This window comes from Microchirus variegatus (assembly GCF_963457635.1).
Source record: "Microchirus variegatus genome assembly, chromosome: 18".
Taxonomy (NCBI): domain Eukaryota; kingdom Metazoa; phylum Chordata; class Actinopteri; order Pleuronectiformes; family Soleidae; genus Microchirus; species Microchirus variegatus.
The window spans coordinates 7,609,653-7,624,651 of record NC_139819.1 but is presented as its reverse complement, the minus strand read 5'-3'; the positions used below and the strand labels follow the sequence as shown (position 1 = coordinate 7,624,651).

The following is a 14,999-nucleotide window of genomic DNA, read 5'->3' as shown; positions in this document are numbered from 1 at the left end:
ATAGCATTCATAATTGCACTATGCCTCAATAAATGTAAATTACAGGCTTATGTTCTATAGAAGTGTTACCAAAAAAAAAAAATACTCAACTTGGGAACGATGGAAATCAGATTAATTTAACATAAAAAAAAAAAAAGAATATTAACACTCTGCCCTTGTATATTTAAGAAATAGCTAAACTCATTTTCCACTGCTACTTTTACAGTCAACTGTAATTGGACATGATGTAAGGACACAGGAGACATCAGGATTTAACTAATCTGCCTCCACTAAATGCAGCTAAAGTTGGTCTCTGAGTGTCTCCGAGTGTGTGTAATACCATCAACTTTATCGGACACTGCAAGAATCAGCTGATTGATCAATACGTTAAGTATGCTCCTGTGGTCAATTAGCCCTGCTCGTTTCCTCTTTCTATTCCATTGAAGTAGTAAACAGCACATATAGTGGAGCCCTGGTGCAATCACTTGTTTTGGCATTGGCAATAAATACACATACTTCCATCATAATAATAGTAATACTAATTTTTAAAAAAAAGAAAGCGTTAATGTGGCACAGTCGAACATAACACTCGTCTCATAAATTATCACCCGCTCCTCTTCCTCCTCTTCTTCCCCCTCCTTCAGTCCATCTCCGTCACGGTGCGTCGTGATGCGACGGATTTGTCAAAGCTTAAAAAAACTAAAATAATAATAATAATAATAAAGAATTTTAAAGCCACACACACTTTCTGAGCTTCATGGACTCAGGACTGTGTCCAGAATGTGACCTCCATGGACTCATCAGATGGTACCAAAGTCAATGCAATGATAATAATAATAATAATGGTTAAAGTCAATCAATATGAAATAATTTAACAATCACAGTTTATGCCAACTCATCAACAGACTTGCCAATCGTCTCTTCGAAGGAAAAAAAAAAAGGGATAGGGAAAGTTGTAATTAGATCGTTTGCTGTTGGATAAATGGCCAAAACAAAAGCATCAGAATAATAAATCCACAGGTGAGAGGGAGAGGGGTCAAACAAAATCTTCTTTATAAAAAGGCAGGAGGGAGGGGGACACGTTGCATTAAGTCCAGCTCTGACGGATCAGACTGACGGACAAAAGAAGCCCCGCCCCCCCCGTACCTGCAGTGCACAAAAAAACTTGTCAAAGCCTAAAAACGAGGATCTCTGATGTATAGTCGACTTTCCACATATCCTGCCCCCCCCTCCCTCCTCCTCCTCCTCCTCCTCCTCCTCCTCCTCCTCCTTCTTCTTCTTCCAAATATTTCATCAGCTCCTTAAATAGCAAGAGAACATTTACTGCTCACTCCTTGGGGACCAAGAGATCAACAAATGGCAAATAAATTAGTATTATGCAACCATTAGATTTTTTTTTTTTTTTAAGATTTTTGTGTGTATATGATCTCTCTTTTCACAGATAGTCAGTCAGTGTGTGTGTGTGTGTGGGTGGAGGGGCGTCCATGTTGCTCCGCTCTACACCAGGTTGTACTCCTTGAGGTTGAGCTGCAGGATGGTGTCCTTGACGGCCGCAAAGACAAAGCGGATGTTCTCTGTGTCGGTGGCGCAGGTGAAGTGGGAGTAGATGATCTTATCGCTGTCTGGATTCAGGTCCACAAACATCTTGAGGATGAACTCGCGGCCGGCCTGGGCGTCCCTCTGTGGACCTGGAGAGACGGAAATGTCATCTCAGTGCACTGGCGGGGGGGGGGGGGGGGGATTCAGTGGCAACCAATTTGTCCAACTCTCAGACAGAAACCTGATTGAGGAGGATCTGTTGCCAAAAAGTGCACATACTACCAACTGTATGGTTAGAATCACCCTCTTAGGACCCTGACAGTCATTCCTGAGTCCTACCGTAACGGCAAGTATATGGGCACAAGGCTCTATTTCTATGCTTTCCGGTAGTTTTTGAAGTTTCTCGGAATGCTACGCATGCCAAATCCTGTTTGCAGGATTAAACTTTTGACATTTCATAATGTTGAGAAATGCCAAATACAAACAACAATTTAAAACATTAATTTATTAATAATTAATTTGCATGTTTTTGTGAATTGTAGTTTAAAAAGACGTCTCGATTGAGTCAGATGCTGGATGTGTTTTAACGGGCGGACAATGTAAATCTATGGAACCATATATTGAATTAAGCCATAATTATTTTTAATTATTATTATGTTTGAGTGAATACTTGACGTTTCCATAGCTTGATTTGATGCACGTGTCCCAGTTGATCAGCTTGCTCATCCTCAGTGCATTATCTCATCCAGGAAGCATCATTTATCCAACTGCTCTTGGGAGAAATGCTGCACTGTCCCTCAGATCTGCATGTGTTTCAGTATGTAAAACCACAAGTCCTAATTTATAACAATACCATTGATATTGCATAACGACAGGAGCTTCTCCCAACATCTTAAACCCAACTGGAAATTTCTACTAATCCCAGAAAGAGTCTTGCCACTCACCATCATACTCTGGGAAATAGTCAACCAGATGAGAGTACATGATCTTCTCCTCTAGCAGGTCCTTCTTGTTGAGGAACAGAATGACCGAGGAGTTTTGGAACCAGGGGTACGTGATTATTGTCCTGAACAGAGCTTTACTCTCCTCCATACGGTTCTGCAGAGAAAGAGAGAGAGTGAGACGAGGAGGGAAATGTGGTTAAATCATTTAATTAAACTCCCATCTTTCACAGATTTTAATAAAGGTGTAACTGTACCAGAGGGAGAGCAGCAAAGATGAGAGAGAAGGGCAGTCATGTCACCTCCTGAGGCTTTCATTCATAACAATTCAGTGTTTAATTGAACTAAACAACCACTTAGAGTTCTACGTAGGTATCATAGTCAGTGTTGCAGCGGGAAACCGAAACTCTACTGTATTTTATAAATAAATAAATAAACACTCAATGTGGCAGTTGTGGAGCTCGTCGTAAACTCGTCGTCCACATTTGCGTGAACGGTGACGCCCCCACAATGTGCGGGAAAAAAAAAACGATTCATTAAATCACCTCGTTGTCCGATTCCACCAGCACTTGGTCGTACTCGCTGAGCGCCACCAGGAACATGATGGACGTGACGTTCTCAAAGCAGTGGATCCATTTCCTCCTCTCGGACCTCTGACCTCCAACGTCCACCATCCTGCAACACAGTCAGTGGAACCACTGAAAACGTTCCCACACGTGAGGCCAAACGCGGTGACGCGGCTAATCATCCTCATTTGGTCATGAGACGGCAGAATGTTACCACTGTTGACGGTGCAGTTGTGCGTTTGTCTTGTTTTGATCTACTTTTATACCATGTATTTTAGCTATTGGTGTAGTGGTTAGCACTCAGGGTTAGGGTTAGGGTTTTCTCCGGGTTCTTGGCTTCCTCCCACAGACCTTAAACATGCAATATGGGGATTAGTTGTTGCCCTGTGATGGACTGGCGACCTGTCCAGGGTGTGACCCTGCCTTTCGCCCTATGTCAGCTGGGATTGGCACCAGTGACCCTCATGTGGAGGATAAAGTGGTAGAAGAAGGATGGGTTTTATCTATTGATTGTTGCATATCTGTGCTACTTTTCCTTCAATTGCATAAAGGATGGATTTGATAGGTTGTGAATATAATTGAGGAGGAAGAGATATTCCTTTACACTTACTGAAAAGACAACAGGAGCACAAAACTGTTGAACTGTCTTAACTCTACCTCAGTCACACTTGCCGTAAAACAAAGAGAAGACCGTTCCGTGTGTTTCAACACTTCGATTTAAGTTCTTTTTAGTTGACTTTAACTTAAACTGTGAGTAAGTTGAGAAAAACACATAAAAGCAGTCGTGATGTATAACGCTCTATAACAGAGGCGGATAAAAACCTGCCCGCATTAAATATTAAGCAGTGCTTTTATAGTTTTACAGTTGGAAACCTTACCTAACAAGGCATCATATTTTATTTATCTTCTATTAGCTTACTGTACTTTCTGCATATAAAATATTCATCTACACTGTGACTGTTAAGCACAACTGTGAGATGAATGTAGGCAAGTTAGACGAACAGTATTTGAAAGGTTGTAGAGTAAAATTATACACATGTACACACTCGAGATCAAACTCAAGGCCCGGGGGCCAGATGTGGCCCGCCACGTCATTTTGTGTGACCTGTGGTTGATTAATTGGTCTTAAAAATCTGTGTTCAACTAGGTCTATGCTGCTTTAAGGCATGCGTTGACCATGAACTACATTTCCCACAATGCATGGCGATTGCGTTACCCGCAAAGTGACGGCACTGCCACTAGATCGCGGTGTATCATCGTGCGACGAGCGAAATTGAATAAGTGAAAAATAGAGAAAGTTATTTCGCAATATGTTACGGAGTAGTTACCTTTATTTTACATTATATGTTGTTACATTTAGTTAAATGTATTCTGTCTGACAGTTACATCTGGCCCTTTGAGGGGTAACCATTACGCTGATGTGACCCTCAGTGAAAATGTTCTGTATAATCTGCTCTTACCTGAATATGACACTCTGCAGGTCGAATGGGTATTCAATGATTCCTGTGGTCGGGACTCGAACCCTCAACACGTCTTGCTGGGTGGGAAGGTATGAAGGGGTGGCGATCCGGTCCAATGCGTTCAGGTAACTATAAAGGCAGAAAAAAGAATCTTACCTTAACTTAAAAGTGTATTTAATTCATACAACTTTTAAAATGAGGGTGATATTCCAGTCTACTCACTATTTAGTGGAGTCTGAGAGCTGATATTCCCTCCTTCGATCATAACACTCCTGAGTGCCTGGGTCATTCCATAGACTCTTGATTGCATCTACATAAGGATTCTCCATTATAAAGATATTTTCTACGTCCACTTCTCTCACAATATTGGCGTTACCCTGGTGGGGGAAAGAATATATTTATCAAAATGTAATGAATCACTTTCAAACTCTATAGGAAGAGTTTTCTTTGAAATGCAGGTTGTGCTCAATTCTAATTATCGCTGGTTCATTTCCACACACACATTCTATATCCAGAAATGCATTTGAGCCCCGAGGCTCAGCACTGACCTAATATCTGAGGCTTAAATCCCACTGGGCCCATTAAAGGGGAAAGTTTTCCCGCCCCAGAATTCTCATTAAAAGTCTCCTGTGTCCCATAACAAGAGATCAACATGTGCCTAAAACATCGACATAGTTTCACAAGCCACCACGACGGGAAGGAAAACTTACGTTAGGTTTTTTGCCATTTAAATGATGCCGGAACTGTATGTGTAATGTGGAAATACACAGGTTATACATTTATTTATTTTAAAATCTCATATGTCGTATAACTAGCAGACGGTTACAAGTCAGTCAGTGTGGTCTTTTGACAGGCTTTTATAAAATGGAAAGCTGTTACTATGAAAGCTTGTAGGTTTATTGGAATTAATTATACATGACACTACATAATCTATGGAATCACTGTCTACCCCAGTATTAAACTACACAGAAGTACCCAGTGTTTGTACACTAGTGCACAAATCTATTTATTGAGTAAAGTGTGTCTGCCTGTGTCAGCCAGTTTCCGGTTTAGCTTGCGGCTAGTTGCTAGCACGTCGAGCACTGTTCAGTCTTCCTACTATCCATTAATTTAAAAATATCAAACGATTTAGGTTGACATGGTCTCTTTGTCTGTCGAAAAAATGTACTAGCCTGAATTTCACCATATTTCTGCTGCTGTTATCTTCTTGTGTCTTAAATTATATCCAGCTATTAGCTAAGGGTGCGTACCCTGACTGTTAGCATACATGTAGTTATGCTATCAGAGTTCAACTACCAGTCACATTATTTGAAATTAGCTTTAATACAATTTCAGTCCATGTATTTTAAAAGTCCAGTTTTAGTCAGACTAACACAATAATTAGTTTTTTTCTACTGTCAGGTAAACATATTGACTTAAACAGGTATTTTCTGGAGGACAGGGTCCTAACCAGTGGGGGGCAACTACCACTGCAGGGCCCCCAAATGGTGTAATTATTTTATATGTAATTTGTGAATTCTAGATCTTGTATTGAAAAAAAAAAACAAAGATGATGGAGAAGCATCAGGGAGAAGAAAATACTGACATTCTCAAAAAATACTGTCATTAAAAATCTGCATCCACATAAAATAATAAGTTCTGAGTTGTATTAATAACTTACTGGTTCATTAAACAGTTCCATGCTGCAATTGTTTTTTTTGTTTCTGTAATTTCTGCAATGAATACAATAAAATATAATACTGATGGATGTTTCTTCTTTTTTTGTGTAGTGCAGCCAGTGTTTATCTCCACTTACAGAGATACGGAAGCACTACGAGTGTTTCTACTTCTGACTGGATGGGATGCTCGTCGCACCATAAAGAACCATCACCGAATACCTCCCGCTTACACCTCCCTTCATGTTGCGTGGTAAGCAGAGAAGCTCGTCTTTGTCATACATGTCTTTGGATTTGCACGGACAGGGTTCAAACCACCAACCTCCTACTCCAGAACAAAAGACCACTCTCACCACAAGATCACAGATGTATACAACCTTCAAAAAAACATGGGGCTCTCAAGTAAAAAGGTTGGAAATGACAGTTTTAGACTATTATAATAATACTGCATGACTGTGCAAATGGCAGACTGTAATCAACATGTAACCATAGCGAAAACAAACCCATTTCACTGAACCAATATGGTCCCAAGCCAAACACCCAATCCCAGCACCACAAACAACAAAACATTGCTCCTATTTTTAGTAGTGGAGGACTACATGACCTGCATTAGAGCAAGAAGGATGGAGAGAGGCTTTCAAAATGATTTGGACATCTGATGATTTAAGACTTGAAAAGTGAGATTTTACATAAGAGAACTCCATTATCCAGTACACATTAGACAGAATGTCAGCTTGACATAATATGACTTGAGTGGCTTTGATTTAAGCATTGCCTGTGATGGTGGTTTGTTTTAAATGCCCAGACAGGCGGTGTAAACATGATCAAGACGGGTCATTTTCACTTCCTGTGTGATTTCGGAGAGTTCTTTGTTAAAACATAAATACTTCCCATTTTAGGCATATAATGAGAACACAGGGACTTGAGGAACAAAGTAAAGTAGTTCTGCTGTACGTTTTCTACTTCATCCTTAACCTATGACATGTACATTTCTTTAACGGATAACATTACAAATGCTTTTTGCTATTTCTCAGTTCTGAAGTACTGGACTTATAAATGAAAGTGATTACAGGAACATTCTTTTTTGTTTTCCTTTTTTTTTTTTAAATGGGTAAAACTGTGGTGTAACTGCTGAGCTCAAACTGAAAATTCAGTTTCTTTCTTCCTGAACATGCACACAGTAGATGGGAAGCGAAAGTAAGTATGGTCCACCACAAAAGCACAGACTCATAGAGGACAGAGTTAACTAAATTTAATCCAGATTGTGGCCATGCCATTTTGAATCTCTATGCTGATACAACATCTCCCGAAAACAACTACGAAAGTAACTCCAGCGAATAAAAATGAGGAGGGAAGACGCAACTTAATGAAGAGACATTTATGGAGAGTGAAGTCATATTTGGTAGCTTTGTGTGCACGAAAACCTGCAGACGCACAAGTGCATAAAGAGTGGCCGAGCACGTTAAAGACACAGGAAGTGCCAAAAAGGCCAGGAAACGATTATGGATGGCTGTTTCAAATAAGATAGACAGTGATCTAAAAATATACGAGCATACTGTGGCCACTCTGCAGCATCTCTCTCTCTCTCTTTCTGAAATAACTTGTCCCTTTTACAGTTGTCATTTCACTTTACGTAGAGGTGGTTTAAGAATGAAAGTTACCTTGTTGTGCTCATATTTGTAGGGGATCTTGAGCGTCTCCATGGCTCGGATCATGGCCTGCACGGCTGTGAAGATGTTCTGATAGACCAGTTTGATGAAACCCCTTTTGTCCTCGTCAGTGTAGCCGGCACCGTGGATAATCCTCATCTGTTTGATGAATGTGCTCTTCCCACTCTCCCCAGTGCCTGAGACAATAAGACAAGGAGCAGAGGTTATTCTGTGGCCTTGTGCAGGGTTTTTCTTGGACATTTAACTTGCTGTGTAAGCAGCCGCACTCTTTTTTTTTTTTTTTTTTATTGACATCTTGTCATTTAGGAATGTCCTTGACCTCTATGGGGTCTCAAATCAGAGTTGAGCAGCAACAAATACGAAAAAACCACAAAAATCTTAAGAGTCCAATCACAGACCACGTTCCACAGTTGGGTGGACGGACCGGTCAAGTCTCTGGCCCAGAAACGGGGCAAAGTGTTTCTTCCTTCTGTGTAACCAGTCATATTGGATTGCACTTAGGAGTTGATAGAGATCCGTTGTGCATTAGTGTGGAGGATTTTTAACACTTAACCATTAGATCGTGATAGTTACGCGGCTATGAAATGCATTAATGTGGTAGCAAATGTTTGCTAGCGACAAATACGAAGCCGCATTAGCGTTACAAACTTGAGACTAGATGATGGACTGATGACAGGTCTGGTTAAAGGTCAAAGGTTATTGTCACAGTGTGTAACTTTTGATGATTTGTGCCTGTGTTTGGTCTGTGAACAGAAATGATGTCACGTTACTTGTGTGCTCTGCCTCAGACTGGATAGAGGGAGTGTTGGTGTGTATGCAGCTGCAGCACACCTGTCAAATGGCTGAGTGACCGGGTTTTCTGATTAGCTGAATTTGCTGACCACTACAGCAGTGGTCAGCAACTGGCAACCAACGGGGCCAAAACTGGCCCGACGGCATTAATATGTAATGTAATGTACTTTATTTCTCTAGCAACCCTTTACAACAACCCACAAGTGCTTTACAAAATAAAAACATTATTACTCTTTCATGGAACATAAATCAACGCATGGAAATACCATTTAGAGATTTAGATTTTGTTTGGTCAGGCAGAACAAGAACAACGTCTCTCTGCTCTTGGTGGTGAGTGTGTGGTGACCGGAACTATTTGGATGTGAAAGGCTGCGGCTTATAGTTTTTCTTTGGGTCACTGAGAATCACTGACAGACCAAACTAAACAATCTAACTCTGCCTCACGACTGACTCTTCAATTCCTTTGGCAGAAACGAGTGCATGTCAGTGTTTTGTGTGTTTATAAGAGAGTGACATTGTGGAGCTGGCTGTGATCCAGGCACCTGCAATGAACAAGAATGGCAGTGATGTCAAAACTAGACTCGTTCTTTTTACTCATTATTCCTCTGAAATTCTTCTAAAAAGCGATTTAGACGAGTAGGCTGCAGAATGTGTAGAAAATGAATTTAAATCATGTCTAAGTTCAATGACATTGTTCAAGGTGTTGTCCCCAATTCTGGACTTTTCTGTTGCTGCAGGTTTACCTTTCTTGCCTTCAAACAAGAATCACATGACATTTTCAGCCAGTAAAAGTCGTGGTGGACTTTGCTCAGTTGTAGCCTTGACAAAATTCCCACAGCTGCCATTTGCCCGATAAAAGCAGCCAACGGTAGTTCTAATCATTTGAATCAAGACTCATTCTCCTTCCACTTTTCATTCATCTCCTCTGTGCACATGTGCATGTACTGTATGTGTAGGCGTGTGTTAAAGGGACCAGGCGTCATTAAAACTAGGCCCAATCGTCTCTCGAGGACAGAAGGTGGGCCGTGCCACTTTTGTAACTGGACAATTTTTAAATTAAATTAAATTAAATTAGCAAATGGAGACGAGCTTGATAATGATCCATGCTTAACCCTATTTACTTTCAGCAAATCAATCACAGCTTAAGATGAAATAAATCTAAAGATCGTATGTTGTACTGTATCCTACAAAAACACAAGACAATCTTTATTTGTCAGATGTAACACATCCAGTTATCTTCCTTTTACCAACTAGCTAAGAGATTTATTTCATTTCATTTCATAGGACAAAGACTATCGTTTTTTTCTTAGATGAACTTTGAATTCATTATTGTGTTCATGTAAAATAACCCTGCGCTGCACACCCCAGCGTTTGTGCACCTTCCAGTAGATTTACTTTACCGCGCATTGTGGGTAACTCATCCCAGCGAAGCATGACATTATACGGGGATTGAATTCACGATGAGCACATTAAGCATTCATGAAAAGAGTCATGAGAAGTTGATTAGTTGTTCATAGCTTTAAAAGGAATGTAGTGCCGGCAACGATTAAAGGTCAACTTCTTAAAAGCATCCACACTCACGGCTGCATTCTACACTTTGTACTACAAACTCTCACAGCAGGAAGTTAACAAGTTTGTGTTGAAAATGAACACAAAATATGATCAAATGGTTCAATCGGTTACCCATCTACAAAAATGGCCTTGGTTTTTACATAAAATAACCAGAGTTCATGGTTAATCTGCCAAAACTCGATTATCCAACGCCATGGTTCTTAAGATGTAGTACGCCAGCTTCCTCTGCCTCCTGTGAAAAGTCCGTAGCCGACTTCGCTTGGCCTATTTACGCCCACAGTATTTTAACGTTGGTGAAAATGGTGTTACTTCAAGAGCTGAATATTTTCCTCAGGTGCTACTTGGTATAAAAAGTTTGAGAACCTCTGCTCTAACACATCTTGCACGTCTGCCAACAATCCTGTTTCCTGTTCCCTTTCTTCATGAACGCAGTTTCGCTATTTCGCTCCACAGTTTCCAGTCGCTTCGTCACCATGTATCATTTCCCGTCGTCTCTATTCAATCTTAAACTCGCCGTCACAGCACAAGTTTGGAATCTAAGCTCCATGCTTTCCTTCCACCTGTCACATTAGGCTTCTCCACTATGTTGTGCTTCAACGATAACAGACAGGAGAGCAAATGGTGTCTGGTGGTACCAACGTCATACTAATCAAATCATTTTGTTTTCCACAATTACACAGATCCATACAGGCTGAACTGAAGGTGTACTTTCCCATTCAGAATTGATTCCTCTCATTCCAGAAGGTAACCTCTTGGTTCCTCTCTATGCACAGTTTGCTGCCCTGATCAAAAAAAGCTAAATTGATCAGTAGAAATCTTTCACCTAAGCTGAAGTGGTCTTCATGTGATGTATGTTGCAGGAGCAGTTGCTGCAGAAACTTAAGACTAGTCATCAGCACAGCAGAGGGACACACCTCGATGAGGGAGGGTTAACTGAGGTATGACCAATACGGTTTTAGGTGGCGTGTTGAGGACAACACTACCTTTCTCACCTATTTAACAATAACATTAGAACTGCAAAGTGTAGAGCAGTTGGCATCTGTGAAATTCAAGCCTCCTGTAACTTCACTTTTCTTTTACCTTAACCTGTTGACTCTTTAAAATAACAGGCCTGACCCTTCAGCTGTCAACTCGGCTCACAAAAGGTGTGCGACGGGCGTAATTAATTAATCTGTGTTTTGGGAGCCCTGAAATGCTATTTTTGAAAGCTTTTTCAAAACGACAAACAGAAAAAGATTCTTTACATTTCGTTTGTTAGCGTTGTAGTACCCAAGTTGAACTCAAGACGTTGAGTTCAACTCGATCGAACCAACCAGAATATTCCCAACTATAATACAGCCAAGACTTATCATAGACGTCAGTATAAGTTGTCTGATATGAAATCTTTATAGAATACAGTGCACTGGTCTGTGCCTTTTAAGGGTGCATTCACACCAGCGCTTCTAAGTCGAATCCTAGCTCATTTTCTCTCGGGAAGTCCGGTTTGTTTTGGGTAGTTATGAATACGCAACCGAACTCTGGTCCGCCTAAAAGGGTAGGTCTCGGTTCGCTTCAAGTGAACCAAATGCATGAAGCGGACTACAACGCAGGGCATTGTGGGTAAACACAATCAAAACCCTGTTGCAGGGTGTCTGCGTCAGTCCATCTTAAGTTAATTTAAAATCCAACTCTCTCACTAGTATATTACATGCAGTGTTTTCTAGACATATGGTGGGTTTGAAAGGTCACTTATTCACATTTTGAGGAATCGAGAAACTGCAGAGCGTAATTGAAAAGTTTTGTTTACATGACCCCCGTGGTGCACAAGGCAATTAGCGATTTCTGAAAACTAACAATAACGCTAATAGCCTATGAGATAATGGAGCCGCACAATGCACACACACAGTACTTCCTCCAGTTAGCTTCACCACAAGTAGTGAGAGTGGTGCCACTGGTGTAACAGAAGACACACACACACACACACACACACACACACTAAAGTAAAGCACACAAGCTTGGATTCAAGTTAGTGTGAGTGTCTATTCGAACATATTACCATCAAATTTCTCCACTTAGGACGACATCACACAAAGGGAACATTAAATGAAAAGGGAAGTATTTACAGTAAAAATCACACGCAACCTCCGAGTGTCACGTATACCTTTTTACATGATCGAAAAATTCATAATTGCCTTTGTGTTAAGAGTGAATCACACGTGTGGTAAACCACCAGAGGAAACTTTTCACTCAACTGCAACTTAATGGATCTTTGGCGAAAGCTTCCCTACGACTGCATATTCAGAAACATTAACTGTACGCTTCTTGTCATTAGAGGCTCGCTATGAAACCACTCTGAAATGTAATAGCCCATTCTGATCGGGTCCACTGATGAACAGCAGCTGCTGCTAAAACAGAACAAACACACACAAAAAAAGCGTGAAAAATGATAATCAATTATTTGGCTTAGGTCATTAAATATTCGGTATCATGTGAGAATAGTGACTAATTAAAGCCATAAATACAACCCAACACATGCATAATTAGCAAACTGTAAGGTATTAGTGGAGATTAAGGGGTAACAACGACACAATTATTAGGGATGTGGCTGTCGGCTCCTTCAAATCCTATTACAGCGGATTCATTTCAACATTTTATGCTAACAGGAGGCCAGAGGGGAAACCTCCTTCATTCAGCCTCTCTTAAAGGTCCCCAAGGAGGCAAAACAAAGCTCTTAAGATCCAGGTTTCCGGGCAGATTAACACTGTATCTTTTATGCATTTGTAAAAAGAACTGAGTGAGGAGAGCAGCAGGAACGGGAGGAGCAGTTTCTGAAAACGCCGTGGTCATCACATTTAATGGGCTTTTCGTTTGAAAATCTAATTGAAAACGGGATGGTGAGTAAATGACGTGTTTTCCCCCCGTATTCCTACATAACTACTTAATGCTTCTTCCCCCGAACCCAATCTGTAATTCCATCATGCCACACCGGGTATAAACATGGTTATTATCGTTCTTACATGTCATGGGACTGTAAATATTATGTGATCAGATTTTGCTGCATTGGTGGCTGCAGAATTCAGCTTACGGTTACTGTCGTGTTACAATAGTTTGACAATGATTAAGAAGAATAAAAAACTGTAAATAATACAAGATGAATAACCACCAATCGTCCATTAATCATTAGCTCAATCCAATCAGAGGAGAAGAAACACAGAAATGACAAAACGAGTAAATGACAACGGCAAAGGGTCAACATCATGAACGCTACAGGCATGAGCGTAACACCGCCGCCTGCTGGTGAAGAAAGTGATTTCCCGTCACGCAGGTGCAGAACATAGAAGCTACAGTACGTATCTACGACATATGCCAATCTGATGCAACGTTCGCTGACCGTTGATCTTTGCCGATGGCCGCAGTCGGCCAACGACTTTATGGTAGAAGACCGTCCATAGCCGTTGTTGGGGAGGTGCACGCGGAATAGATGGCTGTTATTGGCATGAACAGGTGTCTTGCCAAAAGGCTTTTTAGCTGTAACAGTGTAATAAGTCAATGAGATAAATCACTGCCATTGACTGTTTGTTCCAGCCAAGCAAGGTACCCTTCCGTGTCTGCACAACTGACTCCAATGTCAACCCACTGGCGGCTCAGAGCAGTGTAAAGTAAAATAAAACTTAAAATATGAAGTTAGGGTAAGGGATCATGATATGACTGAGGTTAAGGTTAGGACTAAGGTGGATATTCACTTTTGGCTCACAAACATTAATAAGACGTATATATCTTCTTGATGCTCACAGCGACGTGCAGCTTCTAAATACTCTGCCCGCTGCTTCGTCTTCTTTTTCAGACACGGATGGACACCCTGTGCGTCTGGAAGGCAAGGATGCGACACCCTCAGGATGAGGACGAGCTGTGAATACTGTAGTACAGACTTACTCCACCTGCTACAAGCAAGGAAGGTAATGTCATGTCGTTTGTGGACATTCTGGTTGCTTGTAGGTAGTTGGCCGCCGTTCTTTACCGTCATCTGACTTTTGGGTTCTGTGTGAAGGACCTGCTCCTGTGGTATAATCATTGCCAGGGTTTGTTTGGTGGTGTGTTCAAGTGTAATGCAGCTTCTCCCAATAAAATGGTAGACTTTGGCCCAGCCGATAGTTGACACAACTAACTAAGTATGAGTTGCACAGCAGCACCTGGATGGCACCCTTTAATAATAAGTCATGGGCTGCACAGGTTGTTGTCGGGCCAGTGGAAGAAGCACGGACTGTTAAAGAGGCTCGAGAACCTTTATAAAAAGGTTCTACCTGGAGCCCAAAAGAGTTCTCCTATGAGGACAACCCAAAGAACCTTATATGGTTCTACTTGGCTCTTTTATTTCTAAGAGTGTAACTTGTGAGTAATTCAAAACAGGTGGGGTTTTTTTTTGTTTTTGTTTTTTCTAAGTCAACACCTGAGCCATGTAGAAATCTGTGCTCACATAAACATTACACACTTCTTCGCTCAGGTGGGAAAGACCTTCACCCTCCTCCCCTCTTTCTCTGCCTCCTCTGCCCTGACAAAGGTATTTATTTGATGAAAGGAATTCGCCACACGCACACACACACACACACACACACACACACACACACACACACACACACACACACACACACACACGTACACACACACAGACACACACAGACAGCTCTCTCTCTCCCTCCCCGTCGAGCTTACCGAGAAGCAACAGTTTCAGCTCCCGGCGTGAGTCCCTCTTATCCCGGCGGAGCTGCCGTTCGATCTCGTCGTTGATCCGCCTGGCTTCTTTCGCCTCCTCGCTCAGGCAACACGCCATTATGGACTCCAGGGTCAT

General features: G+C 41.4%; 1 protein-coding gene across 1 annotated transcript; it reads right to left on the bottom strand.

Moving 5' to 3' along the window:
* Window positions 1-1,476: 1,476 nt before the first annotated feature.
* Window positions 1,477-14,999, bottom strand: LOC310939949 (guanine nucleotide-binding protein G(q) subunit alpha; the record flags this gene model as incomplete). Its single annotated transcript, XM_083904832.1, has 7 exons — window positions 1,477-1,667; window positions 2,463-2,616; window positions 3,005-3,134; window positions 4,486-4,614; window positions 4,708-4,862; window positions 7,802-7,986; window positions 14,864-14,999. The coding sequence occupies 7 exons, from the start codon at window positions 14,997-14,999 to the stop codon at window positions 1,477-1,479; spliced, it is 1,080 nt and encodes a 359-aa protein (XP_083760958.1).